The sequence below is a fragment of the Schistocerca piceifrons genome, chromosome 8 (assembly GCF_021461385.2).
Source record: "Schistocerca piceifrons isolate TAMUIC-IGC-003096 chromosome 8, iqSchPice1.1, whole genome shotgun sequence".
In the NCBI taxonomy this organism is placed as follows: domain Eukaryota; kingdom Metazoa; phylum Arthropoda; class Insecta; order Orthoptera; family Acrididae; genus Schistocerca; species Schistocerca piceifrons.
The window spans coordinates 127,284,048-127,307,621 of record NC_060145.1 but is presented as its reverse complement, the minus strand read 5'-3'; the positions used below and the strand labels follow the sequence as shown (position 1 = coordinate 127,307,621).

Here is a 23,574-nt window from a genome sequence, read left to right as displayed (position 1 = left end):
CCACCTGCACGACCAGGACGACTTGATTGCTGACCTGGTCGACGCCCCGCACTCACCTACCAAAAAGACAGTTCTATGTCGGCTTGCACACTCAACTGAGGCAGCAATACGGCAAGTGCTCCACGTTGAGCAACTAGGCAATGACAAACCTTCCCAGCTCTGGAGACGGCTACGTGCCCTGGTCAGTGCCGATCTATTCTCTGACACAGCTCTCCTCGCCATCAGGTCAGATAAACTATCTCCTCACATCCGCTTTGCTCTGGCTCAAAGGTCTCCTGAACCTGTTGAGCAAAGAATGACAATTGCTGACAAGCTACACGATGCATCACTGCTCTCTTTCGCCAGCCACAGCCTACCTGACAAGTCTCAGGTTCAGGCTCATCGTCTTGCGGCCGGGGCTGTACTGTGCCGACCATTCCGCTCACTCTGGCAAGCAGTTAACAAGCAACTGGGACGTCACTGGCTCCGCACAGTCACGCTCCCTCCTGCAACCGAACCTGCAGTGGCCACTGAACCTCAGCCACTGTCACTGGCAAAGAACGTTCTGGAGGAAATGCAACCGCACTACCCGTACTGTTACTTCTACACATGGTTTGGTGAGGCGGCACGGAACAGCAGACCACCCTGCTACTCCCCAAACACCAATCGCAGGTAGGTCTGGTTGCCGCCTTCTGTGAACAACATGACAGGCACCCCCCAGTGCTCCTTTCTGTTCGGGAACGACCGGATAATTGCGAACGACTTTACATTAAAGACATTTCGTAGGGATACCTTTTCCTAGTGGACACAAGCGCCAATGTTTCGCTGCTGCCTGTGTCCTTAGTGTCGTCGAACATCCGCCCTCATCATACTTCACTGCAAGCTGGGAATTCAACTAAACTACAATGCTCGGGTTCAATTTCCCACGTCGTCTCACTCTCTGCAAACTGCAAATTCGCGTGGACTTTTTAGTGTGCAAAATTGACAAACCCATACTAGGCATTGACTTCTTGCGACACCACAAACTTTCACTGGACCTAGTGCGGAACACCGTGTTTCATCATCCGTCAAAGACACTCTTCCTCTGTGCTCAGTCGAGCAAACCCCCCGTGACACATTGGTCCGGGCTCATCTCATCCATACACGCTCGTCTCTGTCGTTGACGTAACAAGAAACCACGCACAAGTGGCTTGTCGAGCTTAAACAAGTTGCTCACCTATGCAAGGAAAACCACGAGCTCTCCCTCTGGCTCCACAAAACACAGCTCCAGCTCTCCAATACAGTGAAGGGATTACAGACACTACAGCAAGGACAAAGCTAGGTCAGTAATTGCGCCGAATCTGCTTACAATCCCAGCAATCGAGCCTCCGTGTGTTTACCTTCCGCTACCCCTCGTATCTGTGCTATCAAGCCTGCCATAACATGTACCAACAGTTCCGCAGGGCCACACCCTCCTAACATGGCAGTGTTTGACATTCGGCGGGACACAAAGTGCGCATGCATGACGAGCGTCATGTGTTCCCAAACTGACGGCTCCTACCCTGCCCCTCGCAGACAGCACCTCAAACTATGTAACTTCGGCTCCTGCGCGCCACCGTACGACCGCCACTGACAACGCAAACAGTGCACTCAAGCCAAGCGTTTCGCCCATGACCGTGCTGCCACAGGCTGCGCCCTTGGACAATGGACTCACTAACGGCTCACGAGCTCTACCGAGCTCACCCGACCATGGTGCCACTGCTTCGGGCCGGCGGCCATCTTGTCGCATTGACTGCTGGGACACTTCGCTGCCTCGGCTCCCGTCGGATCTGCCGAGTGGCTTCGAACACTACGACCACGTCTCACCTGCCCCGCCTGCCACACATTGTAAACAAACCGCCTCACGTCCCGCCGGCAACATTTCCGTCATCACCAACGGCATGGTTCACAAGCTTCGCCTCACACCAGGTCCCCCGATCTCCAGTAAACCGAGTCGACTTTGTCCCGAGTGCCTCTCCGACCTTAAAAAGCAGATTTCTGAACTTCTAAGCTCCGGCGTCACTGAATCCTCTGCCACTAGCTGGTCTATGCCTATACATATGACACCCAAGAAAGACGGGTCCTGGAGCATGTGCGGAGACTATCGTCGACTAAATGCATGAACAATTATGGACACCTACCCCATACCCAACATTGCAGACTTCACCAGTTCCCTCGCAGGTGCAACCACGTTCTGTCATTGATTGCAAAGAGGCCTACCACCAGATCCCCATGGCACCTGAAGACATCGAGAAGACAGCAATCACCACCCCGATCGGGTTACTTAAGTTTAGATTCATGCCCTTTGGTCCAAAAACGCAACCCAGACCTGGCAACGCTTCATCAACGAAGCACTATTTGATCTAAAATTCTGCTTTGCATATCTTGATGACATTCTTGTATTCAGCTCCTCCGTCGAGAGCAACATTCGACATGTGCAAAATGTTATGAACACTTCCGTGGCAGCAGGCATCGAGACCAACCAGGACAAATTGCAGCTACATTAACCCGCTGTCACTTTCCTTGGTTTTCGGGTCTCTGCCGACGGCATTTCACTGCCCCCTGAGAAAGTACAAACGATACTAAACCTACCGAGACCTTTGTCATTCAAAGAGCTCTGGCACTTTCTGGGGACAGTTAATTATTATCGTTGATATCTACCTCAGGCTACGGAGATTCAGGCTCCACTGAGAGATGCCTTGGCAGGCACCAACACTTCGGATCCCGGCCTGTTCCATGGACCCCTGCTATGTCCGACTCTTTCACTGCCCTCAAAAATCTTCTTGCCAAGGCCTGCAGCATCGCGCATCCTTATCCCAATGCGCAGCTTTTCATCACCACTGACGGGAGCGATACTGCCATCGGCGCTGTCCTTAGCCAGACAATTGACAGCCAAACTTCGCCTCTGCAGTTCTTCTCGCACAAGCTCACCAATGTACAACGGAAATATTCCGTGTTTGACAGCAAGTTCCTCGTGGTCTACAAAGCGATTAAGCATTTTAAGACTGACATTGAGGGACGCCCTTTCTATGTTTTAATGGGCCACAAACCTCTGGCTGCGGCCATTACAAACCCGCCAGCTGACCTGCCTCCTCACCGCTTCAGATACATGGACTTCATATCTCAGTTCACCACTGATGTCAGACACATAAAGGGTGCTGACAAAATAGTTGCTGATTTCCTTTCATGAGTCGACGCTGTCCATTCACTGTTAGACCTCTCTGAACTGTCTAACCTCCAACCCGCTGACAAGGAAACACAAAACCTGATTTCAGACTCTACCTCTTCACTACACTTCGTCCGCACCACCCTCCCTGGCATATCTGGTGCGACGACAGTATGGGCACGATGCGCCCCCTCGTCCCAACCACGCTCCATCGAGCTGTCTTCAGTGCATTGCGTAATTTAGCCCACCCCAGTGTTCATGCGTCCGCCCGCCTCATAGCGGAGTGCTTTGTGTGGTGAAATGTCAACAAGGACTGCCAGCAATGGGCGCGCTCCTGCGTTGCGTGCCAACGCTGCAAAGTACACAAGCACACTTCACCCCCTACAGCGCCTTTTGATCCCTCCTGGGCATTTCCAGCATATTCATATTGACACTGTCGGCCTCCTCTCCCCCTCTAACGGCTTTCGTTATATTCTCTCATCTATTGACTGAACAACTCGCTGGTTTGAGGCTGCCCCCCCTCCCCAATATTACTGCAGGAACTGTTGCTCGAGCTTTCGTCGAGTCGTGGGTATTCTGTTTCGGACGTCCAGCTATCATCATGACTGACCACAGCAGACAATTTGAGTCGGCCCTGTTAAATGGGATTTGTAAATTGCAGCATCCGACGCATCCATACCACAGCATATCACCCGCAAACTAATGGGCTACTCGAGGGCTGGCACCGCACTTTTAAGGTGGCTCTTCGATGCCACGACACTCTATGGATAGAGGCCCTTCCCCTTGTGCTACTCAGCATTCGTGCGATCTATAAGGAAGACCTCAAAGGCACAATAGCCAAGTTCGTATACAGCCAGAACATTGTTCTCCCTGGCAAACTTGTGAGCCCTTCAGCTTCTCTCCCTGTCTGACTTACCTTCCTTCATGGACCGCGTGAGACTCCCATTTCATCAACCTCCATATCCCTCTGCATGCCAGCCATTCCTGCCCTAAGGTTCACATCCCGAAATCTCTGGACAATTGGCAGTACGTCATGCTCCGAGATGACACTGTCCGTGCTCCCCTCCAACCTCCATATACCACCCTGTACCAAGTTCTCCAGCACTCAGCCAACACCTACGACATCCAGATGAGAGATTCAGCTGTTACAGCCTCTCTCAACAGAGTTAAGCCTGTTCATGTCAAACCTTCTTCTACCCCCTTTCAGGCCACGATCATGCTTGGACTTACACACTTGATCGAGTGACTTCCAGCTCCAATCGTCTAGCTCTCCTCCGACCTCGCCCTCTACGCCGGTCTCATGCACTCCCTTGAGTGACCAGATGCTCCCCTCGTTGAGCTTACCCACGATCACGCCCTCACCGTCGACCCCTTCACCGGTCCCTTTGACCTTTCCACTGTCACCTGCCTCGCCCTGTCAAGGTTTCTCACACACCCAAATCTTGAACTTGCCCTCGCTCGAGGTGTTTGTGCCTGTCGCCCTGGACATAATCTGTGACATCGCAATAATACTGCGTGATTATACACTGTTCGTCGTGTGTTCCTCTTCATCCAGTGCTCATGACACAACCTCCGCCATTCCCTGCCACCTGGTGAAATGTGTTCCCCTCCTGCCCGAAATCGACCTGCCTGGACATGCTTCGTGTGTTCGCCACGCCCATCTGGGGACATCGTAGTTGTCACTCTGTTCCACCTGCAAACCGCCGGCCTACCTGTCGCCGCACGACTAGCATGCCCAGTACGACGCCCGGCGCGCTTCAATGACTTCCAGGTTCGGTGGCCGAACCTTCCTTCACGACATCTACTCACACAGCTCCCTGACGACACTGTCGAGCTGACCATGGTCCGGCTCCGATGGACCACCCCTGCCGACACCAGTCATCCTCCCCCCCCCCCCCCCAGCCTTTCAAGAGTACTCCGTACTGTGGGGAGAGGGGGGGCGCTGATGAAATCGACACCAACATCAATATGCATTCATCTTTGGACTCTAAGCATTATCTTTGGCTGTCCCGCCATGTTCAGTTCAGTTCAGTTCTTTGTGATCCTTGTGTGTGTTACGGTTAATAAATGAACTACTGCTAAATGGGTGTGATTATTGGTGCAACCATCCCGAACACACTCTTAAAGTCTATCTGATGCAAAATGTGTATCTTATCTAACACTCCCCAGGGGTCCCACCTCCTTTGTGAGTATATAGTTGGCCACCATTGAGCCCTAGCTCTTGCAATGCTACTTCCTTTTAGCGTTGTAAGTCTTTCTTTTGTCCATTTTTCTTTTTTCCACTTGATGGTCTTCTTGCTGCCGATTGTGCTTGGATCTGATTTGTGTTTGACAAACATTTTGTTACCTTCTGGCCTTCTACAGCTTCACATTATTAATTAGATGGTCCCACTTGTTGGGTTTGGCTTGCTGCTTCTTCCTTCCAAGTTTTACAGAATTGCAAATCGTGCAGGGCAGGTCACACAGCATGGCATATGCCTTCCTTTGTGGCCTTCCTCTCTTTGCACCCTTCTTTCATGCAATACAGTACTCAATACAGCAGCTATTCCATTGTGGGAGCTGGAGGGTCATGAGCTACCTTCACTGTGGTAGCTCCCTGACAATACAGGAATGGCACTGTAGTTGCCTGAGCTGGAAACTCCCCCTGGAAGCCAAGTAGTATGTGTCAATCATAGTTGGGGCACGGGGCAATTGTTTTCTGGTCAGGTAACTGTGCTGTTGTTGGGTGGCACCTGTGGGGAGAGCTCCCATTTGGAGAGGGTGGTACAGTTGTGGAAGATTCAGGTATGAAGTGAATGAAACTTTCTTCTGCTGGTGGCTGCACGGTCCCCAATACTTGGATTGTTCTAGGATGGGTGGGGTTAATTTTTGGCTACGAAGTCACGGTTCTTCATCGAACACCTGGAGGACAGGTTTGGGGAAGTGCCAGTGATTTCATACGTGGAAAATGGCTCCATTCTACTTAAAATGGCCTCCCCTTCTCACTCAGAGGCACTGCTCGCCTGTGAAAAGCTGGCATTTGTGTCACTATAAACCCCCACCCCCCCCCCCTCTCCTGCCCCCCGACCAATGAGTTATTATAGGGCACAGTGCATGATTTTCCACTGAGATCAATTTTTACATACTGAGTGAGAGTTATGTGCTAATTTGGAGTGACAGGTTGTAACACCAGCCCTGTCACCATCAGTTGCTCACAAATGATCCTTGTGGGTGCTTCCTCCCTCCCCACTGTGTCAACTGCGTGGAGGACCATTCCCCCTGTTCACAATATTTCAACATTTACAAAAGAGAAAAGAAAATCCAGGAATATGAGACCCTTGACTGTCTCGTATATTAAGAGGCCAAGAAGAAATAAGATCACAAACATCCTGCACTTCTGATGACATATGGCACTGCTACAACGTCATCCTCCTTAGTAACTATGCATTTGCCTCTGTGTCTTCTATGTGTGGTCCTCGTGCTTGCTAGACTACACCCACCTCTCTGGTAATTGGGGTCTTCCTCCTACAGCTTCACCCAAAGCTCCTTTGGGAGTATAGATTACCTATTTAGGTGGGGACATCAGTTTTCAACTCCAGTCAGAGAAACAATGTCCTCCTCTGGCACCCCTTACCAGATAGGGGTCCGTCAGGATGCTCATTCCCAGGACTATGCTGATCTGCAATGGGATGCCAGCTGGTGGCTGAACGAGCCACAGATTGCAGTCTGTCCCAGAATAAGGGACAGAAAAGTCCTTGCGGAAGTTTATATAATACAAGGACAAGAAATCGTGTCTCCAAAAAGAGAGATTCTGGTGGCCTCCAAGCTGCCAACCCCTCATGTTCCGTTTCTGTATTAGAGACAGCATTCCTGGTGACCCTCTGTCCTCAGATGCCCTGCTCTCCCTCACGCTTCCTGTTTCGGGACAAATGTGTATTGACGGTGTATCTTCACAGCCAGTGGCAGCAGACAGACCAGAGGTGTGACCTGCCTCTTGGACCCTTCACCACCCCTTCCCCCCCCCTCCCATATGCAGATAGTGTGATCCTTCAGTGGAACTTTAAGTTTCCTCTACCACTTTGCTGAGGGGTGTGTGTGTGTGTGTGTGTGTGTGTGTGTGTGTGTGTGTGTGTGTGTGTGTGTGTGTGTGTCCTGATGCCACTCCAGAGCCAGACTGCATCTACAGCCAAATCTGTAGTGAGGATTGGTTCCTGGGCCAGTGGTGAGAAAGCATGATCGTCCCAATACTGAAACGAGATAAACACCCCAAACACACCCTCCCCCTTGAGATGGACAGCTACTGCCCATTTAGTCTCTCCAATGTTCTCTGCAAGTTACTCCAAAGTATAGCTAGCCAACAGCTGTTTTGGTACCTTGAGTCTTGGAGTTGTTTGGTTCCATCCCAGGGCATTTTTCATTAAGGCCATTGTGTAGCAGACAGTGGGTCTGCCTGGAGTCTACTATTTGATCAGATGTTCCCTGGCATCAGCACCTTATTGCTGTCTTGTTATACTTGCATAGAGCTTAAGACACAGCATGGCATTACCATATCCTTGTTATCCCTATGATTGGGGGGTCTGAGCCAACTCCAGATTTCTACCTGGAACTTCTTGTCTCACCATAGTTTCCATGTACAAATGTGTGTGCTTCCCACAGTACTCTCCATATACAAGAGAACTGGGTCCCACAGGGCTCTGTATTGAATGTGACTGTTCTAGTGGCTACCAATGATCTAGTTTCAGCTGTAAGGTCTACAGGGTCACCCACCTTGCATGCCGATGACCGTTCCAAGCAGTTCACAACCAGTGGCATTCAGCTAGAATGTCTCATCCAATTTAACAACCTTGGAAGACAGTCGAGGACTGCTTTCAGTGACACAGATGGTGGCTGAAGTGTTGTAAAGTCACAGGACTCTTGCCTTAAAAACTTCATTAAAGCATGAGAGGCAAAGTATGTTGCAGGAAGTAAAGGCTGTTTTTCCTATGATGTGAGAACAGAGTTCTACAAGGTGGTTGCTGATAATGACTACTGATACCTTGAAGTTGAACTGGTACTGATTGTTTATGACAAATGTGACAGGAATACTGCACTTCACAGATGGGTTGGAAATAATGTTGTGTTATACACTGAAATGTGCTATACAGTGTGTTGCATGGTACAAATACAATGACCTCTAGCATGGGATCTATCTTTTTGGATATTCAGGTACATTACTTAAACCTTATTTCTTACCTGCCTTGGGATCATCTTCAGGACTTCGGATTTTTGGGAAGTACACTTTTACCTCCAATTCATACCAATTGCGTTACACGTGATACTAAGCTTTACTCCAGCAGCGATGCTGGCTGTGTTAAGTCAGGAAATCTGTTGCCTGAGTTAGTAACTAAAAGGATGTTAACCTTCCTGCAGAAGTATTCTGGCCGCCTGATGTTGCGCCTTGGGAAGGATGAGGTGCTGCGTCAAATGCGGATGGGCGTGCTCCAGGACATAGACTACAAGTTGCTGTTTCCACTGCGCAGCCCATTACCGGAGGTTAAACGCATAACGGCCAACAATGTCATTGTCTGCGAGGGACCACCAGGTACGTGTTGCTCTATGGTGTTGTAGCATAGTTCTTGATAACAAAGCCTACCTGTGTCTTTTCCACAAAAGTAAAATGTACTTCATCACATAAATGGGTTTCTCTGCCGATTTCCATACTTCCTTTCATTTACACACCCTTACAGAACATCCCATGAATGTACAAGAAAGAGGGGATTCAGAGAGAGAGAAGCCATGTGTTCAACAATGTCATAAGGGGGTAAAAGGGGCAGCAGCAATAGTTTTAGGTCAAAGTAGAATTAACGCTATTTCTTTTAGATCGGTGGACTATATTCAATATCTTTCCAGTGGACTCATACCATAAATGAAGCACAAAGGTCTATTAAATATTATTCTACAGCTGTCAAAACTCGCCTCCTTTTTTTCCAGCCAGAAATCTTAGCAGGAACAACTGGAAGTTAACTGATGGAAAATCTGTGGTGAGTAGCGTTCATGTTCAAACAGTTCGTATTTGTTGTTGAAACCTAGTCCAAAACATTTTTCCGGGCCAGTGCACTGCGTCAAAGGGAAATTTTTCCTCTTCTGTAATCCAGGTGTCTCCTCAATATTTTTATGTAACAGATCTGGAAGATTTCAGAGACCCTCCCTCCCTCGGGATTCAACAGGGTTCTGTTTTGACTGTCCCTTTCTTTGCAGTGGCTGTCAAAGATATGGCAGCAGCTGTGGGGCCCACAGTGTCCCACTTTCTGTATGCTGACGGTTTTTGCATCCATTTGTGTTCATCAATGCTGGACACTGCTGAATGTAGACTGTAGGGAGCAATGCACAGAGTACAGTCTTGGGCTGTCACTCATTTCTTCAATTTTTCTGCTACCAAGGTTTGGTTTGTGCATTCTTGTTGTTGCCATACAGTCCACCCCATCCATCTTAATCGCTGGTCTCACCTAGATTATGTGAGTCCCGCATACAGCTCAGCATCACCTTAGTCATTGTAGATCCTTGACCTGACACGCCATTGTGGGGTATGACTGACAACTGGTGCCTTTCAGATGACTCCTATGATTCTCTTCCTGGCAGTGGGGGGGGTTCAACTGTTGCGTGTCCTGCGCCAACTTACACATTAAGCATCTGCTTCTCCCCAGAGCACACAATATGTTCTCTCTTCTTTCCAAATACATAGATCTATCTTCTGACAGCAGCCCAGGTCTGGTGTTAAGATTGCCATGTACATGCATTCCCATTTCTCTGAATTCTAAGTTTTCCCTCTGTCACCTCTTCTCCAGGATGCACCTCTATGGTGTATCCCCCATCCAGAGCTCTGTCTTGCCCTATCAAAAGGTCCAAAACACTTGGCACATCCTGAGGCACTCCACCACCAATTTTTCTCTATTCTCAGGCATTTCTGACTCTATATTGATGGCTCGATGGTTGCCAGTCCCATTGACTTTCCTTACGTTAATGCGGGATGTAATGAACTCTGTTCCTTGCTGGATGGATGCAGTATTTCCTCTTGCTCTTGAACACATCTGTTCCTCTACCAGTGACTCCTTCCTCATCTGTAGCAACTCCTCAAGCAGTTCACAGGTTCTTGACCAGTGTTACCCTTGCCACCCCTTGGTCCTGATTATCCAGGATTTTCTTTGTAATCTTGAACAATGTGAATGCTTGGGGTTTTTGTCTGTGTGCTGGGTCACATTTGGATCACAAGGAATGAACTAGTTGACAGGCTGGCCAAATTAGTTGTTGGCAAGTCATATCTTTGTTGGTATTCCGCAGTCACATACTTACCAGTAGTATGCCTCAAAGTTCTAGGGATTTGGAATATGGAATGGCATACTCTTTGTCGAACACACTATGGGCAATAAAGGAGACGAATTTATGGAGATCTTCCATGTGGGCCTCTCACCAGGTTGGCTGGCTCCATATCAGCCATAGTTGACTGATTCGTGGTCATATTTTCCAAGATGAGAATCTGCCCACTGTTGTGGTGCCCATTTCATTGTGGCTCACATTTTGCTGCATTGCCCTAACCTAGCTGCCATCTCCTGGACTCTTTCATCTTCCTGACTAGCTATCCCTCGTGTTAACAGAAAATGCCTCACTGGCTGACCTAGTTTTATGGTTTATTTGTGAACGGGTTTTTACAGCTCTAAGGAGAGCACCTAAACTTCGTTGGACCATTGAGGGGTTGCCTCATTTGCCCTGAATGGGCAGCGGCTGTCAAGGGTTGGTGGTAGGCCCCAGTTCTTGCCGTACATGCTCCTTTGCTATTCTTCACCCTTACAGCTCTAAGGAGAGCACCTAAACTTCGTTGGACCATTGAGGGGTTGCCTCATTTGCCCTGAATGGGCAGCGGCTGTCAAGGGTTGGTGGTAGGCCCCAGTTCTTGCCGTACATGCTCCTTTGCTATTCTTCACCCTTCTCGTGTCTTACGTTTGACTTGTTCTTCTTTTGCTTTCCTGTGCTTCTCTTGCCCTGCTCGTGTCACTAGCCTTTTATGGATACTCTTTGGTAGGGTGCCTCTGGTAAGTGGTGTGCGAAGTGGGGTGTGAGGTAGGTAGGTGGGTGGGTGTCTGGCATCACACTTCCTGTTTTTGGGGTCCCTGGCTGCTCTTTGGACAGAGCACCTCACCCACATTTCTTTCTTTCTTTCTTTCTTTCCTTCCTCTCTTTCTTTCTTTCTTCCTTTCCTTCCCCTCTTTCTTTCTTTCTTTCTTCCTTTCCTTCCCCTCTTTCTTTCTTTCTTTCTTCCTTTCCTTCCTCTTTCTTTCTTTCTTCCTTTCCTTCCTCTCTTTCTTTCTTTCTTCCTTTCCTTCCTCTCTTTCTTTCTTTCTTTCTTCCTTTCTTTCTTTCCTTTCTCCTTTCTTTCTTTCCTTCCTCCTTTCTTTCCTTTCTTTCTTTCCTTCCTCCTTTCTTTCCTTTCTTTCTTTCCTTCCTCCTTTCTTTCCTTCCTCCTTTCTTTCTTTCTTTCTTTCTTTCCTTCTTTCCTCCTTTCTTGCTCCTTACTCTAGAGTTCAGAGACATTTGATAGACCTCAGGGTTTCCTTTCCTTGGGTTTTATGCATTAAGCTGTTCTTTGTTGACTTGCCTGTTACAGGCAGGAGGGACGGATGACTTTGTAGTTTGCTCCCTCTAATCATTAAACCAACAAAATGTGATACTCCTTGAATTATCCTAATTTGTGCAAAATCTTTGTGGTTTCACCAGTAGGTATAATCAGCTGACTGTACAGGCAGGCAACAGGGCAAACACTTAATTTATGATGCGTACTCATGTATACAAGTATAAAAGGCTCCCAATGGGTCTTCAGAATGGACTAGCAACATTCAACGACTGATGGATACTGCCCTGAGGATTACAACCCACACATTTGGTTTACCATGATCATGTTGTCATCCTCATCAAATACTTGGTCAACTTACTGATAGACTATGAACTTTATTTGGGAGATGGAGCTGGGCAAATCTTTCCCTGTCCATGTGAAAATGTCATGTTGTACCTGAAGTAGAATAGTTAGGACAAAGAATAACTACAGATGGAGTCCATCCTAATTTAAAACTGACAGAAGCTGTAAACCATCCAGAACTGACCAGTATGAAAGAATGGCAGGCATTCCTAGTCCCTGAAAGTTTTTACCAAAGTGTCATTCTGGGATTTACTAACAAAGCATGCTTGGCAACTCAACTACTCAAAAATGTAGCAGGCTTTGACTGTCACTCCCATTCTGGCATATCAAAACTTTACAAAACCATTCATTCCAGCTGCTGATGCTAGTAATTTTGCAGTCAGTGTATTCTCATCACAACAAATGAATGAAACGAGCATCTCTTTTTTTCACTTTCCACCTTATGAACTGAGCTGAATGCGATTACCAGACAATAGAATTTGTAGCACTGACCTGTGGCATAAACTAAAACCAATGTTTCTTAGCCAGCCAAGAATTCATCTGTATCTATGTCTATACTCCAAGAACTACTACAAAATGTGTGGCAGAGGGTACATCCCACTGCACCAGTTATTAGGGCTTTTTCTGTTTTGCATGTTCATGGAATATGGGAAAAAGGATAGTTTAATTGTATCTGTGCATGCTGTAATCTAATCTTGCCCCCATGATCCCTTTGTAAGCAATACATGGTGTGTGGAGGGGGGAGGGAGAGAATGGTGTCTGTGTGGTTTGTAATATATCCCTTTCCTGAAGTTGTCAAAGTAGATTCTTGAAACTGTAAATAGTCTTTCTCAGGTTAGTTAACGTTTATCTTAAAGTGTCTGCCAATTCAGTTCCTTCAAAATCCCAGTGGGACTCTCCCTTGGGTCAAACAAACCTGTGATAATTTGTGCTCCTCGTCCAATATCCCCTGCTAATCCTGTTCGCTATGTGTCCCACACACCTGCGAATATTCTAGGGTGGGTCACACGAGTCATTTGTAAGCAATCTCCTTTGTAGAATGATTGCATTTCCCTAGTGTGCTACCTAGTATTCTACCAATAAATTGAAGCCTGCTACCTGCTTTACCCATCACTGAGCCTATGTGGTTATTCCACTTAACATTCTTAGTAAATGTTGGACTCAAGTATTAGTATGAGTTTACAGATTTAAACAGTGACTCACTAATATTATTCATAGGGTAATATGTTGTTTTCGTGTGAAGTGCACAATTTTAAGTTTTTGAACATTTGAAGCAAGTTGTGAACCATTACACCACTTTGAAAGGAGGTCATTCTGTTCTTGATGTCTCATTATGTTTGAGCTAAGGATTTAAACAACAGATGCATATCAAGGATATTGGACAGTAGTTTGTGATCACTTCTGCTATCTCTGTGGACAGGTGTGACTTAAAAAAATGCTGGGCACAGTTTTTTGTTAGAGATCTATGATAGTTTATAGTTGACAGAAGGGCTGACTCAGCTGTGAATCTGGTATAGAATCTGATAGGGATTCCATCAGGCCTGGAGGTTTCTTCAGTTTCAATGATTTCAGATGTGTCTCAACACCACTGACACTAACAGCTATTTCACTCATCTTTTCAGTGGTGCAAGGGTTAAATTGGGGCAATAGCCCTGGGTTTATCTTTGTAAAGGAACATATGAAAATGGAGTTAAGCATTCCAGCCTTTGCTTTGGTATCCTCAATTTTAGTTCCTGTCTCATCCAACAGTGACTGGACACTAACTTTGGTGCCAGTAACAGCTTTTATGTATGACCAGAATTTCTTTGGCTTTGGTGAGAGATCATTTGAGAATATTTTGCTAAAGTAGTCATTGAAGGCTTCACACGATGTTTTCTTGACTGCCGAATGCATTTCATTCAGCACCTCTCCATCAATAGCCCTACCCTTTGTTTTGCACCTATTGTGTAGTAAGCTCTGTTTCTTTGAAAGTTTATATACAGTGACTATACGGTATAACATGGACGGGCTATCCCGTTGCAAACTCCCCTCCTGGATACATATCTATCCAGTGCATTATCAACTATTCTTTGAAACTTGAGTCAGTCCCTCTACAAGCTCCTGTCCTGAGCTGAAAGTTCAAAGTTCCTCATTGAGGTATGAAACTCGTTGAGGTATGAAACTATTGTTACTCTGTCTAGTTTGCTAAACATACAAATATTTGTTTGTCTTAGTTGTCCTTTGCGTATTTATATTCAGTTTCTGTACCTGTCTCATTGTTGCTATACTTGCGTCACTGCCACCGACACCAGTTTGGATGTGTACTTCCTCAAATAGGTTGGGTCTCTTTGTTGTCATAAGATTCAATGTATTTTCATTGTGAATGGGGTTTTGACCTACAAGTTCTAGGCAGATTTCACTAATAAGATATTACACAACACTGAAGTGGTTGCTAAATCTGAATGATCTCAACAGGACATGACATTAGCCAGATGGGGCTTGGGTCTCATGGTGTGCCAATTGTAGGTAGGTAGGTAGGTAGGTAGGTAGGCTCCCCAGGGGGTCCACAACTCTTTTGTGGATACGTATGTGGTGAGCAAGGGGCCCAGAGTTTGTGCAGCTCTCGTTTCTTTCTGAGCTGCATATCTTGCCTTTCCCCCTTCCCTCTCTCGTTGGTAGTATGTTTTGCGCATACGTCTGGAGATGGATGCTTGTGAATAAATGGTTTCTCTTCTTGTATCTCTACAATGCAAAGTATCCTTGATCCTTCTCATTACCTTTTTTCCACTGCGGCGTTTGAGAATTCTCCTCTTGTTTCCTTTTCTTTATTCCTCCCTGTTCCTCCCTTTTCCCTTCTTTCTTCCCTGTGCATGTCTGAAGGCCGACCCACATGTTACCACGCGTTCCCACACATAGCCGGTGATTAGATAATGCATAATTCCCCACCCAGGTAGACAAGTAGGACACGTGTGTACCCCATGGTAAACATCAGGCCCAAGGAGGGGTGATTATCTGAGCTGGTACCTTCCAAACATGCTGATTGGCCCCTCTGTCCATTTCTCTGGAGGTGTGACCTGAAGTGTGGACACTCACCTAAGACCCTCGGAAAGAGCCCCCACTAGGCAGGAGCACGCCATCAAAGATGCCAGTAATCGTGGGGATATGTTTGCAATGGTTTCTTCTACTTCTACTTCTACTTCTTCTGCCCGTAAGAGAAAGCTATCCGAGTCTCCGCCACAGAAAATTCTTCCATCAGTGCCAAGGTTCCTAGTTGTTTCTTGGTCTGATGAAAGTCAAGACTTCCCAACAATAAATCCTTTCATTATTTAGGAAGTTGTTGACGCAATTGTAGGTCCTGTAAAGTCTTGTTCCAGGTTACAAAATGGCCCCTGTTAGAAATGCAGTGCCCTCCAGGTGCACAAATTGCTTCAAACTACACTGCTACACACCTTCCCTGCCCGGGTGGAAGTGCACCATACTTTACTCACCGTGTGGGGCGGTTTATACAAGATCACTCGACTGATTATTAAATGAGGAGATCAAAAATTACATGTCTGATCAGGGAGCAACAGCCATACGTACAGTACAGAAAAGGGTTGAAGAGGAATTTGTACAGACCCACACTCTCTTCTTGACAGAGTTCCACTTCCATCGAACATTAAAGTGGGATATGAGAATTTCAGTTCACCCATACATCCCCATCCCCAAGTGTTGCTACCAGTGTCATACGTTTAATCAGACCAGTCAGTCGTGTTCCAATCCGGCCAAATGCGTTACCTGTGGCAGGGATGCCCCTGAGGGTGATTTTTCACCCGCACACCCTCATTGCACCAACTGTATGGGTGACCACGCTGCTTCCTCTAGAGATTGCCCTATTTTTAAACATGAACAAATTATTCAGGAACTCTAAGTGAAGGAAAAGGTGTCTACCTTTGCAGCTCGTAAGATAAGAAACAGTTCCTCTCCTTCTCTGCCATGGCATAGAACTGTTTCTACAGCGCCACCCAGTGGTAGCCGCCCTCGGCAGTCTTCTGTGTCACCAAGATGCACTGCTGGTGGCTGATCAACCAGCCAGTCACTGGTGGTAGGCACTGCCCTTGAGCAACCTATGGATCACGATCTTCTGCCTCTGGCTGAATGCCATTCTATGCCGTTGGCCACTAGGTCTCTGTGCGGTCGCTGAGCTGACAGCAACTGCTGTAAGGTGTTCACTTTCTTGTCCACCCTGAGTCAATTATCCATTGGAATATCTGCGGAATTTGCTCCAATTGGGATGAACTGTCAATCGTCTTATGATCCTACTCCCTGGTCATCTTTTGTTTCCAGGAAACAAAGCTACGTCTGCACAATCGCTTTGTTTTTCCCCATTTCCAATCAGTCCGATTTGATCTACCCCCTGTTGCTGCCGTTCCAGCACACAGGGGCCTTAAGATTCTTCTCCCATGATATTATCCATTATTACCCATTCCCCTTACAGCGTTCCTTCCAAGCTGTCACTGTACGTCTTTCCCTTTCTGGATACAACATACATTCCATTGTCCACAACAGTGGCAAGAGCCAATCTCCTTCATATCTTTAGTCAGCTCCCACCCCCTATTTGCTGGTTGGGGACTATAACACCCACCACCCAGTATGAGGATCTACACATCCTTGTCAGAGAGGCTCCTTGCTGATTCATCTCTTCCACCAAGCATATCTTTTATGCCTCAACACTCAGGAACCTACATTTTTGTCTGCCTCTGTGTCAACCTACTCTCATTTGGGCCTTTCAGTCAGTACTGTTTGGGTAGCTCAGCACTTCAAATGGTTCGCTCTTGCTAACACACACACTCGAGTGACCATTTTCCACGTGTCCTTCGATTACAGCCACAACTGCCATCTATCGCCAAAGAGGCTGGAAGTTTTTCTAAGTCAACTGGACACTTCTCTTCTCTCTAGCAAATTTGATGACTGTCAATTTCCTAGCGGTGATGACAGTCACTCATGTTATGGAATTTATTCTTACAGCTACGGAACTTTCAATACCTCATACCTCCCCTTTGCCCCAGCATCCACCAGTTCCTTCTTGGAAGGAGGCATGTCATGATGGAATATGCGAGCGGAGACATGCTGTTCGCTTTTTCTACTATGATCCTACATTGGCCAACTGTATCCACTATAAGCAGTTACGTGTGGGATGCTGTCACATCACACATGATAGCAAGAAGGCAAGCTGGGATTTCTTTACCAGCACACACACCTTCACTCCCTCATCAGTAGTTTAGAGTCAAAATTCGACGGTTATCCAGCATGTCTAGTTTTCTCTGGGTTAACTGTCATGGAAGATACCTTAATGGACCCAGTTGCAATTTCTAACCCGTTGGGTCAACACTTTGCTGACGTTTCAAGCTCTTCTAATTACCCACCAGCCTTTCTCCTGAAGAAACAAGCACCGGAAGTGTGACCTCTTGCTTTCTCCTCTCAAAATCACGGAAGCTATAATACTGTTTTTTCTATGCAGGAACTCCAACACGCATTGTATTTCTCTTGCTCTTCCGCCCAGGACTGGATGGCATCCATGTCCAAATGTTACTCAGTTTATCGTACCCTAGTCAGTGTTATGTCCTTAGCCTTTATAATTGAATTCGGACCAACAGTACCTTACCGAGAAGATGGTGGGAAGTTACTGTCATTCCTGTTCCGAAACATGGAAAGGATGAACATATCTCCTCTAGCTATTGCCCAATCTCTCTGACGAGTAGTGTTTTTAAAGTTTTGGAGTGTATGGTAAATTGCTGTTTAGGCTAATGGCTGGAGTCCCAAAACCTTTTAACTGCCCAATGTGGTTTCCGAAAGCATCAGTCCGCAGTTGACCATCCTGTTGCTGTCTCCACTTACATCATGAACAATTTCTCAGAAAACGCCAAATGGCAGCTATATTTTTTGATCTGGAGAGGGCATATGATACCTGTTGGAGGACAAGCATCCTCCACACATTTTCTCTTGGGGTGTGGACGAATATATATATCTCTGGGCATGTTGGTATACAAGGAAACAAGGCAGCTGGCATAGAGGCAAAGGCTGCTGTCTCTCTTCCTCGGCCCACTGTTAGCATGGTTCCCTTTGCCGATCTACAGAGCATTTTCTGTCATTGTGTTGCTCTTCTATGGTGTGCGCACACACATTGGTCTGCACTTCAGGATAGTAAATTAAGGGACATAAAACCTCTTCTCTGTTCTTGGACCTCTTCCTCTCGGCCATGTTGTTGGGAGAAGGTAATTTTAACTAGTCTCTGGACTGGGCAGCCTTTTTAGCCATTGACATCCTGTAAGTGGTGATCGTTCCCCACTTTGTCCCCACTGCTCTCAGTTGTGGATGGTGAGACACCTTTTACTTCAGTGTCCCTATTTTAATCCGCTACACACCCATTTACAGCTGTCGCCTGATACATCTTCCCTTTTAGCAGATGACACATGTTTCAGCTGATTGCATCCTTGAGTTCATAAGTGTTAGTGAAATGACATCGGTCATTTGAAGCTCTTTTTCAGCCCTCCAATAGCATTTTTCTAATATTTCCTTCCTTTTTTAGTTTCCCTCATCCTTGAGTTTTGCTCCCATAGCTGTTGATTTAAATTCCTGCTTTTACCCTTCACTAAGCCACAGGACATGCGCTTATGACTGTAGCTGTTTTGCACCCTACTACTATCATCCCAAAAAAAAAAAAAAAAAAAAAAGTTGGTAGGGAATAGGAATTCGAGAGCACACAACAGGCTGACATGCAGGGTGAATCCTGTAACAAAGATCCTACATTCAAAATTGTCGATAGAGTACTTTATAAGAGCAGTATTGAACCATACCACCATACTTTAAAGCCTAAGGGAATAACTGTTAAAGGAATTTTATGATATTCATTATGATACAGTGGCAAAAGAGCTACTAAAGTAAGAGTAGCTGAACAAGAAAGTATATGTTTACATTCAATGTAGCGCTTCATGCAGTAAGCAGGATGCAGGGAACAAAACCAAAGCGTCTCTGCAAGAGCTCTCAGAAACAGATGAACCTTTTGAATGAGCGTGTGGGTGGGTGTTGATAGTGTAGGACCTTTACCAAAAATTAGATAGAAATTATTACATCTTGACTATTCTGGACCACTTTAAAATATCTACTGGCACCAGTCCGACCAATGTTCCAAGACCATGGTGTGTATGTTTGACTGAATTTTGAATTATGGCTCAACTTCTTTGATTTTTTTCCCCATTTATTGGCTCTGGGGATGTGCACAGTCAGCCATCTCAATAGTGGATTGTCAATTCTGAAGATACGAACATAAAGATAACGTAAGTGCCAGTCCCCAGGCAGATAAAATCTCAGACTACATGGGAACTGAACCCAGGCTGGTTCACTTGGCAACCTACTGAGCTGACCACACAGCTACAGGGATGGAAACCTCCTATAATTAATGACAATGGTTACAATTTTACTTCTGAATTACTATAGTAAGTATGCAGATGGAAACTGACACCAGCTCATTCGCAGAGGAATGGGTGAGTGGAAAGAATTCATCAAACAATCATGAAAGTGTCACCATGTTGGCAATAAGCACAGTTCATGGAACACACATGTATCATACATGCTCAGTGATTAAAACATGGTCTACATCAACTTGTGGCTCAGCCCTTATAAAATTATCTATGGCTAAGAATGTTTGTCATTTCACTTGGCCATATCAGAAAGAGCAGCAGCAAAGAATATGAGAGACTTAGCGAGCAAACTACACGAGGTATGGAAGCACGTAAAGGTTTGAAACTGTCAGTCCTATCTCTAATGGACTGCTAATTTGCGACTGTGATGCTGTTACACCTAAATATTGTGTTGATATAGTTTATTTGATCAGTGGTCACGCAAGGAGGTTTACATTGCATTTGAAAGGGCTTTATGAAGTCCTTGAATGTGCAAGCCAGCTATTGAAAAACTGACTACTGAGGTAGACCCTGGAAGCAGTTGAGACAACCACAGATTGCACCAGAACATGACCAGCTGGTGAGCCAATAACACAGGAATTTACTGTTAGCCACTGACAAGCTGGACACCACCAGACAAGCCGTGCAGGTGTGAGCAGCACTTGTGCATTATCTGCTACACCGGAGATAGTGCTAGGTGTGTGCATGAGTCATTTACATGTAGTACACAAGTGTTGATTCTTGCTATTGTTTCGATCCCTAGTCTTTGTTTTTGTGACAACCATTCCCCATCAGTCCAATGTTCTTTTTGAGCCACAAACAAGCTTGGTGGTAGCTACTGGTATTGTAAGCCTATTTTGAGGAATAATCTAAGTGAACAACAATATAGGAAAAATAAACACTTCACTGACAGGTCTGGCAGCTCAGACCATTAGTGAGATAGAAGAGCAAATCCTGAGCATACATGAAAGTGTGAAGGTATTCAGTTGATTCCCGTCAATCGTGGACCCAGAAATATCTTGGTACCATAGTTTGATTACAGCTAATGTGAGAGACAAAGTAGCATTTATGGCCTAAAAAAATGGAAATTGAGTGCTTTCTTTATATTTTATTTACTTATTTCACCCAGTGAGTTCCTTCAATTTCAATTAAGTGGGACAGATGAACTGTGATACAGATTTGAATTTAATCTGTGCTTTTTTAACAGTCTTGACTAGTATCAAAAAGCTGTGCAGAGTATTATTACTTTGAAGGTTTTAGAGCTGGATTATCAACAACTTTCCCAATTATTTTATATTTGCTCACTTCCGGTTTCTTAAAGTTGAAAGAGGGAAAAACCCTGTACACCTCCCTAGCTTAAAACTGTTACTGCCAGTGACATTGTGCTTGATTTGTCACCTACAACGAATGAAGCATAACGAGTCAGGGTGTGAGTGCACCTTACTTTCACCACAGTATCAGAATTAGTAGGATAGATGAGCCACTCTGGTGGTTCATTTTCATTGGGGAAGGTGATGTAAGACCTCAGAGGTGGAAGATAGGTGTTCACATCATAGAACTCAGTATGTACATACCCTTGTCACCTAACTCAGTGAAGCTGCTGGCAGTGAATCATATGAAATCAAAACTGTTGGTTCTATGTTGAACTGTTGTAACTGCCAGTGATGCTCATGCCAGGTTTGTCAATATACCACCAGAGCCTTGACTACGTGTGTGTGTGTGTGTGTGTGTGTGTGTGTGTGTGTGTGTGTGTGTGTGTGTCTTTGTCTTTTGGTTTTGGTATAAGAGTGCCATTCATAAGTTGTATGTCTAAAATAATAATGTTGCTAGTGCTGAGTCAGCAAATATAGTTCTTAGCAGATGATTGTTCAAATGGATGGGAGGTGCTGAAGTACCAAACAGTGAATAAAAAAAATTTCTAGGAAATTTGTGGCAAATGCGCACACGAGGATGGACTCAAACCTCCGACAGGGGCAGCCATGCGAACTGTGGCAAACAGTGCAGACTTCGACCAAAAATTCCTCTTGGAGCAAAAGTAGAATGTTCTCATGAATTGTAAGGATGGAAGCTTTTTGTTGTTTCACAGATTCCTTAACCATGGAGTCCCTAATTCATAGAACGGCCGGTGCGATTACCATGTTCAGCCTCTGCAGCTCTGTTGAGCTGTGGAGGTGGGTGTTTTCATACATAGTGCATGTTGGATTTCATGCATAAGCTTCACCTGTGCAACAAGGCAATATTGACCTGAATATTACTTTTGCATTGTATTGTGACTGGGCAAATTACTGTTAATGTTAAAGTTTCTTTTTAATGCTGTTTGGTTTACTATTATAACAGTACACTTAGTTCACCACTACTGATATTACATTCACTTTTGCTACATTGCACAGAAGGAAAATCTATGAAACAGATGTGGAAGTATGCAAAGTAAGCTCATTCTGTAGTCTTCAAATCAACCAATTTAACATTTCTAAACTAAAGGGGTTGCTTATTTTTTGATTACTTTATCTAGACTGACTTTGGATCCAGACTAAACACAATCTGAAGTGGCCATTTAGATTAAAACATGTTTCACTCAGCAGTGTGTTATATCACTGGATTGTTGATATCTACTGTCAGAATTTGGTGGTTCCCATTAATTTTGGGGACAGCTGGTTGATAATCATGCCATGTGAAATTACGTCAGAGCTACTAACTACATTCACAGGTGATCCTGCCTCTGATTGGCTATTCTTGGAGTTTATTTGGGTGTTTTTGTGCCCTTCATTACTAAGATTTTACCACCAACATACATTAGTTCTCAAAGTGTGTGTACAAGTAACCTGCATCAACTTCTATGATGAAACTTCAGCACTATGTGAGTGAGAAGAACTGTTGATCTCCTATATCTGGTTATCAGGGGAAAATTTAAGCACATTTTTAAAGTGGATTCTTTCAGATAGAGGTTGCATTTATAATTTCTTACTTACAAGAGACTGATTTATCTTTGACAATGCTTTGTGTTTAAAATTTAATAAAAGCTACAACATGATTTCACTTACTTGTTACCATCAGATTATTAGGTTAATTGAATCTGAAGGGGACTTCAGCTAAGGTTGAAGCTATATTATCTTTTACCATTTCTTTTGATAATAATTAGTCCAATTTGAATTAAAATCTTCCTAGCCTAATGTCCATAACGTGAAAACCTTTAAGTTACTACAAAAGCTGTTTGCTCCACTGTAGCACCTTTTAAACATTGCTAACTATTGGAACTGTTAAGATGTGCAACGAGGTCTACATACAGTAAGCATTAGGAACGAACAAACAGCAACAGGTAGGCTACATGCTGACAAAATGCTTAATGTTAACTATTAACTGCGTTTTTATTTCAGTCAGAGCAAGCACGCTGACAACCATAAGGTTGGAGCATTCACTCTTCCCAGTGGTGGCACCCCTGTCACCTGGCAAGCACCCAGCAACTGGATCAGGAAGACCACAGCCACAACAGGGAGGAATGAACCCTGAGTACCTAGACACTAATGGACCATTTTCCGCAGTGAAGCCACCATCTGAGGACACAGGAGGTTTTGTGCATTCAAACAACCCATTCTTTTTCACAAAGCCACCTAGAGCAACTACTGTGCCACCCGCAACACCTCCACCGTGGCAAAACAGAGCTCCTGACACAGGTGAGAGTATAACTTAAACTAATTGCATAGAGCAACAGAAACTACTGTGGTAAAAATAAAATTTGAAACACATCAGCAAACCAATGACCAAGGCCTGTAACTATAAAATTTCAATCAGTGATTGTAATATTGCGTGTCTAGTTCATCTGTATAGTTTGTAACTGATAAACCTTGCATTGTTGTCTTGCCTATTGTCCTTAATTTGCCTACAGCTGATGCACCTCCACAAATGCCAATTCTGGGAGATTAAACAATGGAAACTCAAGGTAGGATTACCAACAATGTAGGAAAAAGACGGATTGCTACTTACCATATGGAAGATAAGTTGTAGACAGGCACAATTAAGATGGTCACATACAGCTTTCAGCCAGTGTCTTTGTCAGCAAAAATCACACA

The 23,574-nt window shown here is 45.3% G+C and overlaps 1 protein-coding gene across 1 annotated transcript in view; it reads left to right on the top strand.

Annotated features, from left to right (window-relative positions):
• The window catches only part of LOC124711890 (serine protease gd-like), a 307,706-nt gene that overhangs the window by 224,176 nt on the left and 59,956 nt on the right, over positions 1–23,574 (top strand). The window contains exons 3-4 of the mRNA XM_047242134.1: positions 8,552–8,723; positions 22,882–23,178. Coding sequence (XP_047098090.1) covers positions 8,552–8,723; positions 22,882–23,178 — 469 coding nt within the window. The remainder of the gene's footprint in view (positions 1–8,551; positions 8,724–22,881; positions 23,179–23,574) is intronic.